Source organism: Panicum virgatum, chromosome 5K (genome assembly GCF_016808335.1).
Source record: "Panicum virgatum strain AP13 chromosome 5K, P.virgatum_v5, whole genome shotgun sequence".
Taxonomy (NCBI): domain Eukaryota; kingdom Viridiplantae; phylum Streptophyta; class Magnoliopsida; order Poales; family Poaceae; genus Panicum; species Panicum virgatum.
In genome coordinates this window covers 31,466,882-31,488,367 of record NC_053140.1, presented here as the reverse complement: position 1 = coordinate 31,488,367, position 21,486 = coordinate 31,466,882, and the positions used below count along the sequence as shown (strand labels likewise).

The window sequence follows — 21,486 nt, the reverse complement described above, 5'->3', positions numbered from 1 at the left end:
TTGCAGTCAGGGTCCCTCATCATTGGGATAATATGAGTTTGAAGTCAAATACTGGTGACGGCGGATGAAGCTCCCGCATCATTTGATTCACATGTTATGTGCCATGCAGAGGTGTATTTTGTAAAAGGGTAGTATGTCTGTGAAATGCTACAAGCATAATATTATTATGGTTCGATGAAGCTTTCTAACTTAATTGCGTCTAAGATTGGTGTCTATTGTAATGAATACTATTTCTTTTAGGGTATCTCTTGCAATGGATGCTATTTTTCTTCAGACATGTTTCACCATATAAATGTTTTGCACTTAATAATGAGATTTGAGATTATTCTTCAAACATGTGCGGGCAAGCACGTGTACCCACTAGTAAAAAATAAAAGGAGACGGTAAGATTAAGGGCAACGTATCATGTGCAAACTAACCTCTCCGTGCAAACTATGAAAACTTCAATCTGAGTCATTGGATCAACATCCAAGGGGTATGATGGATTGGATAATTTTATAATCTGGACCCGCTCTTGGATTGGATAATCACACTTTTGCAAATTCCCCCTCCCACCTCTCTGAGCCCCTTCCTTTAGATGTTGATATGATGGTCTAGATTGAAATTTTTATAGTTTGTACGGAGAGGGAGAGGTCGGTTTGTATCTGATATGTTCCAAGATTGAGAAGGCTCCGCTCAGCGCAGCCGGTGATCCAGCTAACATCAGGAGGAAGACCAAATTTGATCAGGAGGAAGACCAAATTTGGGCAACAAAGGATGGCCGCAACCGAGGACCACGACGCCGCAGCCGCACTGGTCGTGTTCCACGAGTCCCGAGCCGGCGTCCGCGGGCTCGTCGAGTCCGGCGTCACAGCAGTGCCCACAATCTTCCTCACGGGCGCCGCGCCGTGGCCGCAGTCCCCGGTGACAGCGGCGTTCGCCATCCCGGCCGTTGACCTCTCCCTCCCGCGCTCGGACGCCGCGGCACTCGTCCGCGCCGCGGCGCACTCCTGTGGCTTCTTTCACGTCACCAACTACGGTGTCCCGGCCGGCGTCGTCGGCTCCGCGGTCTCCGCGGCCAGGGCGTTCCACTAGCAGCCCCGTGCCGCCTGGGCGGCGCTCTACTCCCTCGACCCCGCCGGGGCCATCGCCTAGTCCACCATCCCCAACGCGACGCGGGAGTCCGGCGCGCCTCCCCTCCCATGGCGCGACTCGCTCCGCATCCGCTTTGGCCCAGGGGAGGCCCTCGACCTCGGCTGCCACCCCACGGCCTACCGGTGCGCGCTGCGGGAGTACCAGCGCTCGCTGACGGAGTTCGGCAAGGAGATGGCCGGGCTGCTGTCGGAAGCGCTCGGCGTCGGGACGGAGCGGCTGGAGCAGGCGATGCAGGTGGAAGGCTGGCTCATGGTGTGCCACTACTACCCGCCGTGCCCGGAGCCGGCGCGGGTAGTGGGCGGCCTTGAGCACACCGACCCCAGCTTGTTCACGGTGCTGGCGCAGGACAGAGTTGGCGGGCTGCAGGTCCGGCGTGACGACGGCACCGGTGGCGGTGGAGAGTGTCACCGGCGCGCTTCTGGTCAACATCGGGGACGTGCTCAAGGTACCTACAACCTTTGGTGGGACACAGATCGCATGCAGTAGCAGTTCACACTGCAACTTAAGCAGTGGGAGCATCCCACCCACACAAGCAACAAGCAACGGCCAAGATTAAAGCACTTCCCTTTACTCTTTTTTTTGGCTGGAGGTGGTGCCGCTGCTGATTAAAGCACTTCCCATTTGCATCAATGAAGTGCTTTTTCAGTCTCCTCTTGTTTATGCAGTGCCTTTTATACTGCAGCACAACCCTGTTTATGCTTATTGTAAGAACCAAATTAATGCTAATCATGAGATAATATGAAAATCGGAATCAAATATGACAGCCAAAAATGGTAGCAGCAAAGAAATCATAATTAAAGCATGGTCAATTTTCACTTCTCAGGCATACAGAAGATACAGCCACAAACTAAATTGTCTTTTGTTGGTGGCCACAAATCCTATATGCACAAATATTAGCCTAAACTGAGATGTGGTTAAGCCAAAAGCTGCCAAACACAAAACCTTAACAAAAGAGCATATGCCATTCTTTGTTCCTACTTTCATATACAAAAGCTCCCACCACCCATCAGTAGAGTTCATCTTGTCTTCCATACATGACCTGCAATATAAAAAAAATTAGAGACGATGATGTTTGGATTCAGTTCAGCATGCATAGTTTATTTAGACTTACATTTATGTTATGCTAAAATTGCCAACGATCTAGCCCTCCAAGAGGATTACATACATCTAAAGTGATACTTGAGCTCTGAAAAAAAAAGAGATACAGGGAGAGGAACATTGATAAGAAAATAGCATGGTTAATTTTGGAATCCATTTTTTAATAAGAGAAGCGAATATACCATAATAAGTTGATTAAATCTACTAAGTGATTCGTATTCTTGATCTTCCAGAGAGGCCTCGATATTTGTATCAACTGCTTGAGAGTTCGGCACAAGACTTCCGCTTTCCTCGCAGTGCTTAGAATTGCTTGTTTTCTTCTTGTTTGCTTTGTTCATCTTTTTCTTCTGAAATTTCTCAACCCAACTTTTCTTTCGCTTTGATCCACCTGTCTGTTTTTCTTTCTTCTTCAGTCCAGTCACATGTGCAAATTCTACAGGTAAGCTAAATGATTCTTGAACAGTAGTATTACTAGCATCAATGTTAGGAGTTCCTCTGATTTTTTCTTCCACCTGCTTGCTCACTCTGTGAACTGCCTCTTCCACAAGCAAGTAGCAGTCTTCAAAATCTGCAGCTCTTGAAGCCAATGGAAGAAATAATTGGCAGAGATTTTTGTACCGAAGTGTAGCATCAAAATTAGGATTTCCACAATATTCCTCCCATGCATATCTTGGACAATCTCTGACCTTGCACATCGAGTCCATCCCTTCAAAATGTATTTTTCTGGCAATAATTTAATGTTCAACAAATCGAGACCTTTTAGTTTATGCCTACACAGTATACCAATTCTCTCAAAGAGGCGGCAACTGCACAATACAGTTTGACTAGTAGGGTTGACTACAACCTTGCGTTCTTCTTCAGGTGTAAATGTCCCTCCAAAAGCTCCAATTGCAATGATAAATTCATTGGTTCCATTTGAACTCACTATGTAGGCTGCTAGTGACTTTTCATACTCAGCTTGGAAGACTTCAAATAATGTAGGTGTATAAATTGTACTAGCTTGTATCAATATAGGTGTCATCATCTGAATCCTTGGCTGTTTCTTTCTAGATTCAAACTCTGCTTGTAACTCCCTCTCTCTCTTTTCTTGAACAACAACCTCCACACGCTTTAGGAACCTGATAATGTCAAGATTTGATTTCAAATGTCCTTTCAACACATTATTCAAGCTCTCACTAAGCCGTGTACTTCGCATTCCTATTGAAAAAACATCCAGCATGTAGCACTCAGCCCACTTATGTTTCAACATGTAAATGCTGTCCAACCAAGTTGATTTTTTAACCTTTTCTTTCATAGCAGCAAATGCCTCTTCAAAATCAGCCTTTTTTCATAATAATACATGCAGGAACTGAAATCTAATAGTATACCCAACTCTTCTTCGTTCTCATATTCTTCTTCCTTTTGAGAACTCAAGTGCTTTACTGCATTTTGTGATATATGCCATGTACATAAACCATGCCATGCACTAGTGAAGACCTTGGTTATAGCCTTTCCCATTGCACTATCTTGATCAGTAAAAATTGTTTGAGGTTGCTTTTGGTTATGTGTTGCAAAAAATGCATTGAATAACCACTCGAATGACTCAAATGTCTCATCATACATCAAAGCTGCACCAAACACCACAGTCTCTCTGAACTGGTTGAAGCCTACAAACACACCAAATGGTCTATATTCTTTGTTGGTTCCAAAGGTAGTGTCAAATGTGATGACATCACCAAAGTGGGCATAGTCAACAATCATTTTTGCATCAGCCCAAAATAAATTGGTTATCTGTTCATTGCAGTCCAATTGTATGGCATACTGAAATGAAGGATTCTCCACAACTTTATCTTGAAAGTACTTTAGCAAACTTCCAGCCTCACCATATAACATCTCCCTTTGATGTTTAGTTCGCAAATAATTCTTATGATCACGATGGGTGAACCCAAGGAAAGCTGATCCACCTATATATCGACCAAGGAACTCATATGCTGCTTTAGGTGCAATACCAGAAGCGTCATCTACCTCGATGTCAACAGCTTGATGCTTAGAAATATTCCTTTGTGATGGCATCAGATGGCTTGTTTGTGCAATCTGAAGAATGTGGTTGTGGTCAACAAATAAGTCATATACTTTGTAAGTCATATTTTCTCTATCCAATATAATGCCCATGCGAACCATACAACATGTTCTTGTATGTGCTCGATTACGCTTGCCAACACAATACTTCTTATTTTCAGCCCGAGAACCCTGATTGGAACAAACAAACCTACCGGTCGTTACCAATCCATCAAGACCACTCTTGTTTGTGTAACATTTCCGCACATCAAATCCCATCCTACCACCATATGTGACCCAAAACTCCCAAGCTTCATCAACGCTACTAAATTTCATACCCATTTGAGGAATCCAAACAGGAGTCGCAGGCATGCTGTGGTCAATTTTAAGAATTACAAACACTGATTCAGCTATGCAGAAATAAGTTAATTGGCACTCTACAACATAGGATAGGATGAACAAACCTTTTGGGCAATTCCTCGAACATCTGCTGGGCATAGTCCTGGGCGTCATCATCTACATTTGTTGTGGGTGTTGCTGCTTCTCCAGAGTGCAGAGGAGGTGGAGGGGTGCCTCCATGAACAGCAGGAAGAGTGGATGGAGGTGTGCTGACTTCTGCGACGGCCATGGGGTGGTGTCCTTTGCGACATCGCAATGGAGCGGAGGTAGGCTGGATGGCTTCGGGGAGGCACGCAGGCGCAGGAGGTTCCATGACGCTCACCATTCCCTCCACACTCGGGGCTCTTCCTTCTGCTGGAAGGAAGAAAATGGCGGCAACCAGAGCCTTTTCCCTCCATAAGTAAGAAAATGGTGGCAACCAGAGCCTTTTCCCTCCATAAGTTCAGCAGCGGCACAACCTCCAGCCAAAAAAAAAAGCAAAGAGAAGTGCTTTAATCTTGGTCATTGCTCGTTGCTTGTGTGGGTGGGATGCTCCCACTGCTTATGTTGCAGTGTGAACTGCTACTGCATGCGATCTGTGTCCCCTTTGGTGCTCGTCTAGTAATTAATTAAAAGAGGTCATTTGATTATATTTGGCTGCGGGTGGGGGCAAGGAGGTCCCCGCCTCCTCTTCGATAGTGGGCATGAGCCAGGTGCCCCCTGCTGTCTCTTCGTTCTCGGATGGGGTTCAAGCGCCGACACCAGTTGCAGCTGTTCCTCTCAAGACCACCACCATCCGAAGAAGCGCCAAGAATAAGAACAAGGCGGATGAGCACACCCTACACAAAACTTCGCGTGTGGCTGCAAAAAAGAATCTTGAACCAAGTACATCTTTTACTAGCTTTTTAGATTCGCATGTTATTTCAAGCCTTGGTAGGGTAGGCTTCAAATTAGGCCAGACTGATGAAATTATTAAAGCTTCTTCCGTCGCTATCAAAAATCTAGAAATAGATAGGTTGGTGGTTCTTGCCAATAAGAAAAAATGTAATTTAAAGTCGAATAAATTACTAGATGAGAGTGCTGAGGAAAGGGATGCTAGACTGGAAGCAGTTCTCAGCCACGCGTGTGGTAATCTAAATGAGAACATGCAAGACCTGGAGTCTGATCACATTATCGATCTCTCTCCGGTCTGTCGTAAGAAAAAGTCTAGTACTGCCAAAAATCCTAAAACTGGCAGAATCCCCAAAAAAACAAAAACCCCTTCCAAAATCGTTATCAAATGAAAGGGATTTTCTGGAATAGCAGAGGTCTTGGGAGCTTGGCTAAACACAGTTTTTTGTCTGATTTGGTTAAGGAAGAGTAAATTAGTTTCATAGCTCTTTCCGAGACTGGTAGGGATGATTTTCCAGATCATATTTTAAAGAACCTTTGTGCGGGCCGGGACTTCCTTTGGCATTGTATGGCCCCACATGGCCGATCTGGTGGCATCCTACTAGGTGTGGACTTGCAGGTTTTTGATATTGGAGCCATTGCAGAGGGAGATTTCTATGTGAAATTTACCTTGAGATGCAAAAATGACGGTTTCAAATTTGTGCTATATACTGTCTACGGCCCAGCACAATATCAAAACAAGCAGACATTTTTGGCCAAATTGGCAAACACATGCTCAAAGGAGCCTCTTCCGTATTTAATTGGAGGGGATTTCAATATTATGAGAAGACCGGAAGATAAGAGCTCCGGGATGTTTGAATTTAAATGGCCAAACTTATTCAACGCTGTTATCGAATCTCTTGATCTCAAAGAGATTGTTATGTCTGGGCGCCAATTTACTTGGGCGGGTCCTGGAGACAATCCTATTTTTGAGAAGCTTGATAGAGTTCTGGTTAGTACAGATTGGGAGGATAAGTTTCTCCTATCAACAGTAGAACCAAGAGATCGCGATATTTCAGACCATACTCCTCTAATTCTTAATACAGGGGCGTCCACCCTCCACTCTGTTCAGCGTCCTTTTAAATTTGAGAGAGGATGGCTGATTAGAGATGGTTTCTATGATATGGTTGTTAGCGTTTGGCAATCAGAAACGTCTGGACGTACTCCTCTGGAGCGGTGGTAGAATAAAATTCGCAGGCTCAGACAACATCTTAGAGGCTGGGCTAAGCATACAGCAGGAACATACAGAAAAGAAAAGAAGAAACTTCTAGCTCTTTTAGAGGAGCTAGATAAGAAGGCTGAGATTACCTCTCTTTCAGATCAAGAGGTTAATTTTAAGCACTATCTAAAAGAGAGATTAGTTCTCCTTTTGCAGGAGGAAGAAATTAAATGGTATGAGAGAGCAAAAGTGAAAACGCTTCTAGAAGGAGATGATAATACGAGATTCTTCCATCTGGTGGCTAACGGAAAACACCAAAAACAACATATTTATAAACTTGAAAATGATCAAGAAACTGTTGTCGGTGATGCCCAGCTTAAGAGCTATATCACTCAATTTTATAAGGACCTTTTCGGGCCTCCGGATGTTTCGGATATTACACTTGAGGAAGATCGAATTCAAGACATTCCCCAAGTGTCCCGAGAGGAAAATGAGTTGCTTACTAGTGAGTTCACCATATCTGAGGTGAAAGATGTCGTCTTCCAGATGGAACACAACAAGGCTCCTGGTCCTAATGGCTTCCCGGAAGAATTCTATCAAGTCTTCTGGGAAGTTATTAAAGGCGACCTTATGGCTCTTTTCACGGACTTCCACAAAGAGGATTTGAACATCTTTAGCCTGAATTTTGGAATTATTACGCTAATTCCAAAAGTCCAAGAGGCAACAAAAATTCAACAGTATAGACCCATTTGTGTCCTCAATGTCAGCTTTAAGATTTTTACTAAAGTTCCCACGAATAGGTTGAACAAAATTTCCCAAATAGTGGTCAGTCCTATGCAGATTGTCTTCTTGCCAGGCAGGAATATCATGGAAGGAGTAGTTATCTTACATGAAACTATACATGAACTGCATACCAAAAAACGGAATGGGGTCATTTTCAAATTTGATTTTGAAAAAGCCTATGACAAAGTAAAGTGGTCTTTCCTTCAACAAACGCTACGCATGAAAGGGTTCTCTCCTAAATGGTGTAGATGGGTTGAAGGGATGATTTCTGGTGGAAGTGTGGTGATCAAAGTCAATGATGAAATTGGTCCATACTTCCAAACTAAGAGAGGGCTCCGTCAGAGAGATCCTATGTCACCTATATTATTTAACATTGTCGCTGATATGCTGGCTCTCATAATTAAGAGGGCAAAAGACGATGGTCAAATAAGAGGTGTCATTCCTAATCTTTTGGATGATGGTTTGCCTATCTTACAGTATGCTGATGACACCATCATCTTTATTGATCATGACCTGGAGCAAGCTAAGAATCTTAAACTCTTGCTTTGTGCTTTCGAGCAGGTATCTGGGTTAAAGATCAACTTCCACAAGAGTGAAATATTTTGCTATGGAGCAGCTAAAGAAATGCAGGATATCTATACTGATATCTTTGGTTGTAATGCTGGTGAATACCCTTTTAGATATTTGGGAATTCCAATGCACCATAGACAGCTCCTCAATTCTGATTGGGGAAAAGTGGAAGAACGCTTTGAGAAAAAACTCTCTAGTTGGAAAGCTAAGTACCTGTCTTATGGGGGCCGTTTGGTCTTGTTAAACTCGGTACTTAATAGCTTACACATGTTAATGATGTCCTTTTTTGAAATCCCAAAAGGGGTACACAAAAATCTTGATCATTTCAGATCGAGATTCTTTTGGCAAGGATCTTTTGATAAGCATAAGTATCGACTTGCCAAATGGGACATACTTTGTCGTCCCAAGGATCAAGGAGGACTTGGTATCTTAAATCTGCAATTGCAGAATAAATGCTTACCGGAAAAATGGTTAGTGAATTTGCTTAATACCAATGGTATATGGCAAACCATACTAACAAACAAATATCTAGGATCCAAGTCTCTCACGTAGGTGCATGCTAAACCTTATGACTCTCATTTCTAGAGAGGTCTTATGAAGATCAAAGGTGGGGTTTTTGCTAATGGCTCCTTCAATATTAAAGACGGGGCCAAGACAAGGTTCTGGGATGATGCTTGGGATGGTCAAGTGTCATTCAAAGCTAAATATCCATCACTTTTTACGGTTGTGCGGGATCCCCATGCGACTATGGCCAAAGTTTTGGCTACAAGGCCACTCAATTTATATTTTAGGAGGGCTTTGGTGGATAATAAGTTGGTTGAATGGCAAAATCTTGTAGCTCAGATCGCTCATGTTCAACTGGTGAATGGGTCGGATACGTTTAGATGGAATTTGACCAATTCAGGGTCTTTTACTGTAAGATCTTTCTATCTGCACTTATTAGATATTCAACCACCTTTTAGACATAAGATGATTTGGAAGTTAAAGATTCCTCTAAAGATTAAGATATTCCTCTGGTTTCTTCAAAGGGGGATACTTTTAACTAAAGATACAGAAGAACTGGACAGGAAGCCAAAAATGTTGCAGATGTAATAGTAATGAGACTATACAACATCTTTTCCTGGACTGTCCTTATGCAAGATTGATCTAGAGGATTATCTTTTTTGCTACTGGTTTAATGCCACCTAGATCAATTCGCTATATGTTTAATTCTTGGCTGTCTAATCAATCTAAAAAGATTAGGAGGGTCATCTGGGTGGGGGTTGCCGCTGTATGCTGGGCGATTTGGAGATGTCGAAATGATTTAATTTTTAATAAAATCAAAATTAACTCGGTTTTGCAGATCATCTTCAGGGGAACATACTGGTTTCGTTTCTGGACGCAGTTGCAGCGAGAGGAGCACGCCAAGAACACCTTCTCCAGCTTGAGCAGACTAATTGAGATAGTAGCTCTTGATTTAGTTAAAGGAGGGTGCCAGCATGTCTATCGCTTGCAGTAGTTTGGAGTCTCTCTAGTGATTGGTGTGCTTTTTTCTTTTTCCAGCTTTTGCAAACTATGTTCTTTTGGGTGTGTATGTCTCGTCATAGAGGCCGGATTAGTAATCCTTTATTTAAAAAAAAGTAAACCATTAGAAGACCAATGAAAATGAGAATATATATAGTTGTTGTTTCTTTGTGAGTATAATAGTTTGTTTTTGAAGTTGTTGAAAGTAGATTTTCAAGATGTTTAGTTCAGATGTGTTGTACTCTCAAACAGACAGTTGAGTTTTCTAGATATTGTAACTTTTGAATCTAAAATCTTTGACACGGTGGGCGAATAGTAAGAAAGGATGGAGAAAACTAGCCTATCTGCACTTCTCAAAATTTTAGAACGTAAATGTCTAATAGCAGGTTGGATTGATTAGTATAGAGCTCAGCCTACTAGTCTAATCATGTGTATGGCTAGTTTTCCTAGGTTGCCTGTGTTTTAGCTGTACTGATTTCTCTACTCACATAATAGTATTATGAATAAATACTTCTGATTCAAAATACATGCTGTTTTAGTCTCCATTGGATATCTCCGTAATCCACTTTTATTTTTCAACAACTAGAGTCCTCTACATTTTCAAATATGTCGTGGCTCAAGGAGGAGGGCCACAGCCGGGTGGCATAGTGCACCCGCCTAATTCCAGAGGGTGGTTACTCGGGAAAGTGCAAGCTATTCCTCAGATCTACTCATGAGGCAAGAACACAAGAACACACAAGGATTTAGAGTGGTTCGGGCCGCCGGAGCGTAATACCCTACGTCCACTGAGAGTTCTATTGTTCTAGAGTTCGTGGATGAGTCTATCATCTGCCTCTAAGCCCCTTTTGAGACTTGACCCCTTCTCTAGCGGGCGTCCCCCTTTTATAGCGCAAGGAGTACGCGTACACAGCCGTTGGACCCCGACAGGTGGGCCCAACAAGGATGTATAGTTTACCATTAAAAAGACATTAACAGTGCCTTGTGAATCTTTTTCTGGATACGCTTCATCGCCATGTAGACTCTCTGACCGAGGGGGGTCTTCACCAGTCCCATCGGCGAGGCGCCCGTTGAGGCGGTGTAGGTTGCGGCGTAGAGTGTTGGGTCTACCGCGTAGGCGTTATGATATTCCATCGCCGAGCTATCGTGTCTAACTGGCGTTGCAGACTGACGCGCGTGGCGTTGGTGGTGCCAGCGGCTGCACTGTGCGCCTTGGTAACGCGCGATCAACAGTACAGCCTGGCAAAAGTCACATCGGGCTCTGCTGTGGCAGAGCGCACTTAACATCTCCCGCATTGAATGCGGTAGGTGGGCGAGTCTTCCCAGGGAAGCTTCGCGGCTGCGCGCGTGCCTGCGCCTGCGGACACGTGGCGGCTCCGGACCCCCTCAGGCGGGGTGTATGTTCCCTCCCTGCTGAGGGGTCCGGGACCCCGTGGGAGGTCCGGGGGCCCCGGCTGTTTTGGCTGAGCGTTCCCTTCTCCAGGACACGTGGCGTCACCGGACCCTTCCCTAGTAAGGGGCGGGTCCGGGACCGTTGGTCTGGTGAGATGGTGCCGGACCCCAGGGGTCCGGCTGTCCAGCTCCTTAGGGCGTAGTTACGGATAACTACGCGGATCTTGACACAGCAAGAGGGGGTATCCTAGTCCAGAGGTACCGACAAAAAAATTTTTAGCAATTGTCTTCCAGCAGATACACCAGCTAGGGTTGTCAGTGTGCTTACTAGGGAGTAGGGACCAGAGAGTCGTGTTGTCCATTTTTACTAGGCAACCCCTCGAAGGCTGCTAGAACGCACAGACACATTGCAGAATAGTGTAAAAATTCAGCGTAAAATTGCACATTAATTTGTCATGCAACCAGGTCCTTCCATGTGAACCCAATGATATGAGTAGATTGATCTTGACTCTTGGCAAGTATTTTTATGAAAGTATAAGTTTCACTTGCCTTGCAATATATTGCAGCAAAAATTAAAAGCTAAGGTTGCGCTTTAGAGACTGCGTTATGTTCAAAATATCAATTATTTGTGACAACAATGATTAAATGTTGTGCCTGCAAGCAGGTGGTTTCCAATGATGAAATGAAGAGCGTTGAGCACAGGATAGTAATCAAATCCACACAAGATGCCAGGGTCTCCATTGCCCTCTTCTTCAATCCTGCCAAGCGTGACAAGTCCGACCTTTTTGGACCTCTCCCGGAGCTCGTGACAGCAGAAAAGCCTGCACGTTACCGGAGTTTCACATTGCCCGAGTTCATGAGTTAAAGGAGGGAACACGGTCATGGCAGATCGTCCATCGAACATTTCAAGGTGCGCTCGAGTCAATAGTCTAGACTCTAGAGGGATGTTGATGAGTTTGGTGATGAAGCAAGCATGCTTGCACTTGTATGTCTGTCACGATGATGTCCGGTTAGTTTCCTTGCGGCAAGGACGAATAAGATTTACTTATTCATTGCTAGTATTGTAAATATGTGCACCATCAGAGAAGGCAAGCCGCAGCTAAGCAGCTCAGGCTCAGAAGTCAGAACGGAATTACTCACATGACCAATTCCTAATACACAATTACATGCACGCAACATACATGGATGATCCTGGCTAGCTGGACGCAAACGATGAATTGGTCAAACGATAATATAACAATATTATTTACTCGCAAAATACACAGCAAAAAGAAAACCGCTGCATAATTTGATTCCCTTTCTATTTCCCCTCCTACTAAATATAGTTTAGGCCATCAAACCACTCAGCGATCTGGCAGCTGATGGCCATCGTCTACAACTATGCTGGCCAGATCCTCAGGGCCAACCGAGCTGCTGTTGGCCACAACTGGCTCACCCCCACTCTCCATGCTCTCGTGCCGGACTGGACGGAGCAGCAGACCCTGCAACCGCACCAAGTAGCTTTGCCCAGCCGGCTGCGACCTCACGTATCTAGTCGCTGCAGTTGCTGTTGTTACATCGCTGGCACTGGCGGATGGGTGATCTGGATCGCTGGTCGACCGGAGATTGTTCAGTGCGCTCAGGTCCAAGTTGGGGAAGACAGAGCACCGGCACCGTGGGCACTTCACATTCAGCCGGAGCCATTGGTCGATGCACTCCACATGGAAATTGTGCGCACATGGGAGCCCACGCACCTGCATGGACATGGATCAGATTGCCTGAGCATATTTAGAAACTATCAAATCGATGGATCTCCATTTAAGGCTTTAAGAGTTGCTTATGACTATCGATGCATGACATAGACAGCAATCACGCTTCACCTCATTGCCAACATGAAATTCTTCAAGGCAGATGGGACATTCACTGCAGTCGGTTGGAACAGCTTTCAGCCTGAATTTCGGAAGTTCTTGAATCAGTGCCTCAACTGCTTCTCGCTGCACAAAAAAGGACCCCCCCAATTCAAGAGTGCAAATTGATTCAAGGAAAATTTGATTCTAAAATAATGCTAGCACAAAAATTGCAGAAATAAGATGAGATAATTGGTGCTGCAATGATGTTCCATAAGTGGAATTAGAAGAGTTTCACTCTTGCATAGGACTAGAAGAGAGCACTAGAACATTTCAGACATATTCAAGCAACTAATGCATTGACTGGCACCAGATGTCAGGTCCAACGGCAAAATGATGTCCCCTCTCTTCACTAAAATCCTATTAGAGTACTACTGAACATGGTACAAATTTCCTTAGCTTTTAGCCCTTGAGCAGTTCTGATCTCTCTGTCGAATTACCAGATTGCTCCTCTTGTTCATAGACAATTCTAGAATGCTTATTGCTAATCGTCAAGAAAAATGTATAAATATGCTAATCTAAACCTGTTCAATGACCAAACCAACAACTAACAAGCCGCACAACCATTGGATCGACAGCTAAGCATATAAGAAATACTTTAGCCACATATTAAAAACTTGCACAAGATTAACCAAATCAACTCACCTGAGCGGCACTTAAGTAAAGACCTGGATGATATGCTGTATCTTGGCCCACTCTCATTTCCAGGCCAACGGCCTCAAATGCCCAGTCAGGAACACGGATCATATCAACCAAAACCTGCATGGATGAAAACCATATTAGAAACCACACCACCACAATAAGTACGGGCATAGATTGGAACAAAGTAAACCTGTGCGTTCAACCAAGACATACAATCTTGCCCCAGAACTAAAGACAGTATGGACATGGTAGAAAAGCAAAAGACTTAGGCCCTGTTTGGGAGGGCTCCGCCTCCGTCAGCTCCAGCTCCACGCTACAGTAAATGTTCATGTAGCTGCACTGTTCTATACTGTTTCGCACTGTAGAAAGAAGCCGAAACGAAGATTGAGGTCCAAAATGAACTATGAAAGAGTTTGGAGGCGGTGGAGCTACAAAAACATAGCTCTACCGGCTCCGGCTCCAGGGGCGCTACAGTAGCAGCACAGTGCGCTACAGGGATGGAGCTGGAGCACCCAAGAGCCCTCCCAGACGGGGCCTTAGGTGTAGCTACACCTATATCTGACTCATGAATTTGAACATTTTTTTTTGAAAAAATCCCAATAAATTTCAAACAACAAGTTCAAGTATAATATGTGATAAAGTATGGGGGAATATGTGTTGAACTAAACATGATGAAATTACATTTGAACTGCTTGTGTCAACAACTGATTTTATATTTGTATCAGGTCGCATAGAAAATAGAGGGAAGCAGTACCCCATATTCAGAGACGGGAATTCCCTGCTGTGCCCTTTGTTGAAGTGCGTGCCTTCGGTTTAGCCACTACAAAAAGAAAATAAATCATTAATTCTCCATGAACTAGCATCTACTCAAATGGTCCTCAGAATAATCAAAGCCACAGTAGTAACAAGTCAATAGCATTATGCCTCCTTCCCACAGGAATACACCTCTATTAAATCAAAGGAACGTGCTTTTATCAGTATGTCATTTTGCACATGAATAGTCAAAATGAAAACTGAAAAGCTAGGGACATATAAGTGTGGAGCCCTAGTGATTCCACATATAGCAAACACAGTTGCATGTTGACCAGAAGTAGATACTCATCAGTATATCAAGATTAAATACTTTACACATGGGCAGTGAATCCAATGAAGCATCAAAGTTTTTAACACACAGTTCAGACCAGTACAGTTATGTCCATTAGAATAGAACCCATCAGTGCCCCTTCTGAACTAATACTAATAATATGGCACACAATCTTCATGCCTAAAGTAGCTCAATATAATTTTAGCTAATGAACAGCAGATGTGAATATATCATGACTAAATAACAGTTATATACAGTTCACACACACTGAACTTAATCTAAATAACTTCAGTCCAAGAAAGATCAAGTCGCAATATGCATGTAAAGTTCAATAGTTGTCCTCTCAGTCCAAAAAACTAGTATTTTTTAGGAAAGGCATATGCAATATCACTGTTGGATAAGCCTTTTAAGAATTTATACACGAATTTCATAGTAGTACCTTTCCAACAGCAACACAAGCAATGCAGGCGAGTCCACAGTAACTGAACAGCAGCCATATCAGGAAACCCCATTTTTGTCCTTCCTCAGGCAACTACAGAGGAAAAATTGTGCATTTAGTAGAACTCGCGGTATATGGTGATACAAATAGTACCCATATCAAGAATATGAGAACTCACACAGCCTCTTGCAGTGCTAAACCACAATGTTCCTATCACAGTCCAAACCCAAAGAAAGGGGTAGAGAAGTAGTACAAGAACTGAGAGGACAACTATTCGTCCACAAAAGCGAGCATATCTCTGTTGCCATCCGAGATCTCTACAGTTTTCAACAAAATATATATAAAAGCATTAACTAACAGCCATACTTCCGCAAGGTCCAGTTCGTCATTGGTTGTGGGGCAGACAAAAATGACAAAGTTAGAAACTTAGCACAACTGTATGAGAATGAGAAATATAGAGTAGCAATTATTATGGTAGGAAAATGGAAGGTCAAGAATCTGTCGTGCGCCATGATAAATCATAATGGCTATGTGCTACATAATTACTTTGCTCAAAAGAACACTGTAAGTCAAATCTTAGACTCATGCATCTGAAAACAATCACCTGCCATCATATAGAATACGCTACTAACAGGTTTGATTTCGATTCTCAAACACCATATACTAGAAAACTGAGATATCCAAATTTACAATATTTTATTAGCTGATAGAAAGTTGAGAGGGCTTTGGACAAAACAAAATTGGGAAATCTTAAGGAACCCAGTACTTTTATTGATTCTAAATGACCTAACTGTAAACTATAATGTCATCCACTGGATCTGCAGACTATTCAGAGATATAACCATATGGGCAACAGAATGTGCCATTTTCTAAGAATAAATCACACAAAACCAGGGGTATCTATCTAGCTTTATGCATCTCTGTAATCTTAATTTCACTAAGAGTTTCTGCAGGATTAACAGTATGATAAGTTTAATCCAAGGGTAGACAGGATCAAAGTTGCTAGGTCATCAAGAACAACTTCTTTCTGGCCTTTTTAACTTTTTAAGTGGCTGTTAAAGCAGTGAGACCATGATGCTCAACTGAGGCTATGGTGAGCAGAGAAGTGTGTAGCATAACTAAATAAACATGCTAAATTAGTTTGTTCGCGGTAGTTTGTCGAATTAACCAAAGAGTCTAGAGTTCTAGGAAGGGTGAGTGGGTTTAAAATGACTCACAATCCCATCCCTGCAGCAAGACCATTATCAAGAAACATGAGGAGACGGAAGATGAAGACAGTGGTGTAGTCCACCTGTGGCAGGGAGGCAGTAGAAACAATGAACGGCAGTATAACCAATCCTCAATTGACTAGTAAAAACTGAGTGACAACAAACCAAACCTAGATACTAATCTTTTAAGTAGAATGCGGAAAAAAGTAAGAACAGGAGCAGGGCAGGAATCTGACCACTATCCAAATGTGGAGCGGATGGGCACAGAGGCGATACCTCTTCCAATTGATGGAGACGATGATTCTAAACATGTATTAGACGATTATTAAGGAATAGCATTTAGCAACAAAATAATAAACTGGATGAAGCTGCTCAGGGAATTAGTGGGTGAAGTAGGATACACGCTAGTGGCGAGCATGGAGAGGAAGAACCCATCGTACCTGCAATTAATCGCAAACCCAGTCACTCAAATCAGTGAGCCGCACCAACTGTCCCACCAACTAGCTAGGGTTGATTTGATGGGGATTTCCAAATTAAAGAGGGAACGAATTAGGGAGGAAGTAGAGAGACGAGAGGAGTGGCACGCACCACTTGAAATCGACGCCCCGCATCGCCATGGTCTTCTTACTCTTCTTAAGCGCCGGATTGGACGAACTGAAGAAGAGAAAAAAGGTTTTATGCTGAAATTGGCGATCAAAATTGAACATATCAAAAGGGAAAATCCAGTTGCTCTTCGACTTCGTCAATACCACGAGTCCACGACCGCAATCGGCGCAATCGAAACCAGGCATTGATGGGATCGAGCTGAGGCTGACAGCGTCACAGTGCTCACCTGAGGGGGCTGTCTGACAGTAGGTGGGAGGCACGGATCTCCTGACGCGCTCGCCTCCCCGAAGCGGGTTCGCCTCAGCAGCGAGCCGCGCTCGCGGACCCAACGCAGGCTTGCCGCCGGCGAGTTCGCCGCCGGCCTCGCAGACTCGCCGCCGCGATGCTCTCGAAGCCCTACGCGTGGAGAGAGGGAGACGAGGAGGCAAGGGGGGTTCTAGATCCGGTGGTGGTTCTGCTCGCCGCCGAGGGGATGAGCTCCTCTCGCCGCCGCGGTAGCATCAGTAGCGGCAGCATCTCATTCTCATCGCCACGCCCACGGAAGGGAACGGAATCGGAAAAAGCTGGACAGCAAGCGCTCCCGCAACACACCAAGCCCTGTTTGGTTGTGAGCACTGAGCAGCACAAGTAGTACAAAAATTTTGACTAATAATTAGGGGTATTAAATGAAGGCAATTTATAAAACTAACTTCACAGCCCTACGCTATTTCGCGAGACGAACCTAATGAGGCCTTTGACCGTACGATTAGAGGTTGGTTACTGTAGTATTACTGTAGCCAATCATCGATTAATTACCATCATTAGATTCGTCTCGAAAAGTTACACACATCCGTGAAAAGATTTTGCAAATAAACTTTGTTTTGTACTCCATGCATTAAAGATTCTTTTCTCGAAAATCGTGTGTCGTAGTTGTGATACGAAACCAAACAGGGCCCCACTCGCAACAGGTTGGTAAGGCTAGGTGAGCGAACCCGGAGCCCCCACATGTGGAGCCCACCTGTCAGGGAGAGGTATCTCACCGGTTGCACTCAGCCTGGTGTGAAGCGTGGGCCCGCGCCTCTCGCCGATCTTGGATTTCTACGAAAACTCATACTCAGGGCTCGTTTGGAAACTCGTTTCCCCGCCGGGTTACCTGCCCATTCCCCGCGGCGGCAGGCCACGCGGAAAATTTCCACGGGTCACTCAACGGACGTCTTTGGAAGCGTGCTTGGCGAGGTACTCCGGCCCAGTTCCGTCGCTTTTCCACGCGGAAACAAGCCCGACCTCCAGACACCGGGCAGCGTTCCCCGTCCCGACACCCTGTATCGATTCGACTCCCCAATTGCCCCCGCTCGTCGTTGCGCTCTCCTTCGCCACCGCCGCCGCACATCGCCTCCGCTGCGCTCTCCTCATTCGCCGCCGCCGACGCACGTTGCCTTCGCACATCACCTCCGCCGCACTATCCTCGTCCTCCACTACTGCGCGCTGCATCAGGTGAGTCCACCTCTGCACCACATCTCCATGACCTGCGTTTCTCCTCCTCATCTTACACCTTTTCTTGTAGATAATGGGGACGAGGAGCTGCAGCCACGGACGGAGGATGATCTGACGCAGGAGGGCTCTCTGATTGAGGATCTTATCCGGCTCTATCACTTCAGCGGCGGGTCATCAAGATCCACAAGGTGGGCTCTTCTCGTGTAATTCTCTTTGTTTGTTTATTAAGATGTTTCTGGTGGTGCTTGTTCATCAGAGTAGAACATGCAAGGTCCGTATCATGTAGTATGTTGGTGCTTGTTCACCTTTGTTTGTTTCCATTGAATCAGGTACTAAATTACTAATCAGTGGTGGTTTGTCTTAAAAACACTAGTGCTTTATGTAACCCATGTGTAATCTTTTAATCAAATACTAGTCCATATAGATATCGATTAGAAATAAAATAGTTTCAGTGCTGGTGCATATCGATCTGATGCATGCTAGGATGTGATGTAACCCATGTGTAGCAACTTGGACCAATCTTGTTCATGATTGACATATCAGAATCATTTGAGAAGCTAAACAAATCATGCATAAATTGCCATACTAACTCTGGGTGTTCTGGTCTGAACTCTCATCAGTTAAGAGTGACTTCAACATTATTTGAACTTGTAATAACAATAAAATACCTCCCCATTATGACTCCTGTCTATTTTCCAGTCCTCGAGTCATTGTAAGTAACTTCGGAAGCTACAAGTTTCGACTAGTTATTGGACACATCCATTTTGCCTTAATTGGTTGACAAGATCAAAAAGGTAACCATAGCATTTGCATGCCTGTGCAATCAATACCTATCATTTTTTAGGTATCTATTTTATTTGATCCATTGATCATTGGTAAATGCAATCTGTTACTAGCTAGCTTAGAGCCTGTAGTATTTTTATATGCACCTGTTCATTTATCTCCATAGTGAAGATTCTTTATACACATTCAGTTCAGTTGAAGTGATAAAGCTTCTTTATACATATTCAGTTCAGTCACATTTTTTTTCTTTTGTCTCCATGGTAGCAGCTTCTATCTGTTCTTGTCTCCATGTTAGGGTGGATGATATAGCAGTAGTGGTTCATGCTTTTAATGTTTATTAGTGTTGTTTTAATTATTAGTTGAATGCATAACTGTTAGATTTTGTGTTTAGAGAAGTAATGTTGGTATATGCATGAAGGTGGTTTGAAGCTGTGTCATTAGTTCTTCACCAGTGCTTTAATTAAAGTAAACTTTACTTGTGTTAGTTTGCAGAGCGCTTGCTGGAAATGGTGCATAGAAGGTAGAAGTTATTTTGTGCCGGGAGTGGAGCAAATGCGGATTGGTGAAAGTATATCATTGTGTTGCTTGTGACTTTGAAATCACAGATATTAGTGCTTGAGTTCTTTCTACTCTGAGTTTTGTTCCAGTTCGAAAATTGTTAAATAAATAGCTCATGTCTCAGTTTATTTTGTATTATTTTGGTTGCTCTATTTATCCTTTGAATTTTTTATTAATTTTTTGAATCTCTCTATTGTTCCTACGCATGGAATTGTTGAGAAAAAAGTGAGCGGCAAATGATGTCTATGCTGCAATTATATGAGTAGATAGCATATATGCTAGAGAATATTATATAGCAAATGGTGTCTGAATGCTGCAAAACCAACAACAGGGAAGGCTGAGGAGTCGGGGCACCTGAACACTGCCAAACAGCAATGGGGGAGGTGGAGCGCGGCACCCAGGGAAGCATGGGGAAGCTACTAACCGCAAAAATCCCCCTGGGGGGTTATGTTCCCTGGGTTAATAACCCTTTACTTCCAAACTAAGCCTCACTGTACAATTTTTCATCAAAGACCATTCGCAGAAAGAAAGAAAAAACGATAATACTGATGCTATAGATTTGCAGGATTTTTTGAAAAAAAAATCCTCAATTTAGAAAAACAAAAATATTGCTGTTCCATATTGCATTAGAAGAAGCTCTCAGAGATCATGTCATCATGAACCTCCTTTGCCAGCATTTGGACCTTGGACCACCACCATTACAGAATGGCATCTTGCTTCTTGCTACTATTTTTGGGTTTATGGTGTTATATCATTGATATTTTATTTTATTTTTCATTTGCAATTCGTCCCTTTTATAATTCTCATCATCTATCATTTTATAAATTCTTTGCGGATTATTCTTTTCATGATGTTCAGTTTCTATTGTTTATTCTATAAAATTAGATGTTCATGATGCTCAATATTTTTTTCGTGGTATATTATTATTTCGTGCGTCATGTTCAAATTTTTGTTCCCAGAAAAGAACTTATTTGTTCATGTTGTTCAAGTATTTAATCACAGTACTAAAAATTGTTCTAACTTGGTAATATCCAAATATAGTCAAGTGTAGTCTTATTTTGAAGATCTATTCGAAAGGAACACAACGGTGCAACCAAAATTTAATTTGAATACTCAACATAAGATCTATGATTTTTTTTAGATTTCAAATATACATGTCAATTCATTCTGGATTCCCTTGCATGACAGCGAAACAACTCATGAAACACTTGATGGGCCAAAAAACAAACTCCGGGCCCGCACTATTTCTTTACGGACTTCATGTAATAAAGTGATAAATTTATAACCTCGGGTGATGTCTAGTTGGGCCCAACATGGTGACATGATAAATAATTTAGAGTAAAATGCACGTGGGTACATGAACTTGCAGCGCTGTGTCAAATATGTTCATAAACTTAGAAACCGGACATCTAGCCCCTCGAACTTGCGAACCCGTTCACCCCAGGTCCAGTCCGGTTTTGCATGGCTTGTATGGCACTGTGCGCCCGCGGTTTGCTACAGTAAACCCGGATTTGCTACAGTTACCGCGGTTTTGTTTTTTCTTTTCTAATTTATTTCGGCTGAATCTTTGAAAAATCATAACTCTTCGATACGACATCGGATGAAGATGATTTTTATATGAAAATTATAGCCCTCGATGAGATCTACAACTTTCTATTTTTGAATTTTTTCATTTGATGATGTTAAGGTGCTCAAAAAAATTATATAAAATTACAGCACCATAATAATCGCGTACTTTTGCTTGTCGCATTAGAAAATTAATATATTTTTTGTTTGTTGTCAAATGAAGCACTTTGTATACCAAAATTTTAACACTTTTAACGATC

At 43.2% G+C, this 21,486-nt stretch overlaps 3 protein-coding genes and 1 pseudogene across 3 annotated transcripts; 2 read left to right on the top strand and 2 right to left on the bottom strand.

Annotated features, from left to right (window-relative positions):
* Window positions 1–756: 756 nt before the first annotated feature.
* LOC120709852 (1-aminocyclopropane-1-carboxylate oxidase homolog 1-like) lies at window positions 757–1,074 on the top strand. The gene has a single exon (XM_039995490.1). The coding sequence runs from the start codon at window positions 757–759 to the stop codon at window positions 1,072–1,074; it is 318 nt and encodes a 105-aa protein (XP_039851424.1).
* LOC120707115 lies at window positions 773–11,999 on the top strand (annotated as a pseudogene).
* Window positions 1,906–5,322, bottom strand: LOC120707113 (protein FAR1-RELATED SEQUENCE 5-like). The gene is made up of 5 exons (XM_039991894.1): window positions 4,734–5,322; window positions 3,452–4,642; window positions 2,415–3,101; window positions 2,246–2,320; window positions 1,906–2,173 (listed from the first exon to the last, which is right to left on the bottom strand). Exons 1-2 carry the CDS (start codon window positions 4,991–4,993, stop codon window positions 3,523–3,525), a joined length of 1,380 nt encoding a protein of 459 aa, XP_039847828.1. The 5' UTR covers window positions 4,994–5,322; the 3' UTR covers window positions 1,906–2,173; window positions 2,246–2,320; window positions 2,415–3,101; window positions 3,452–3,522.
* A 66-nt stretch (window positions 12,000–12,065) lies between the features above and the next one.
* On the bottom strand, window positions 12,066–17,430 carry LOC120707114 (E3 ubiquitin-protein ligase SIS3-like). The gene is made up of 11 exons (XM_039991895.1): window positions 17,073–17,430; window positions 16,829–16,894; window positions 16,642–16,680; window positions 16,477–16,543; window positions 16,250–16,323; window positions 15,211–15,349; window positions 15,033–15,125; window positions 14,264–14,329; window positions 13,513–13,626; window positions 12,841–12,954; window positions 12,066–12,714 (listed from the first exon to the last, which is right to left on the bottom strand). Exons 2-11 carry the CDS (start codon window positions 16,855–16,857, stop codon window positions 12,325–12,327), a joined length of 1,125 nt encoding a protein of 374 aa, XP_039847829.1. The 5' UTR covers window positions 16,858–16,894; window positions 17,073–17,430; the 3' UTR covers window positions 12,066–12,324.
* Window positions 17,431–21,486: the final 4,056 nt, after the last annotated feature.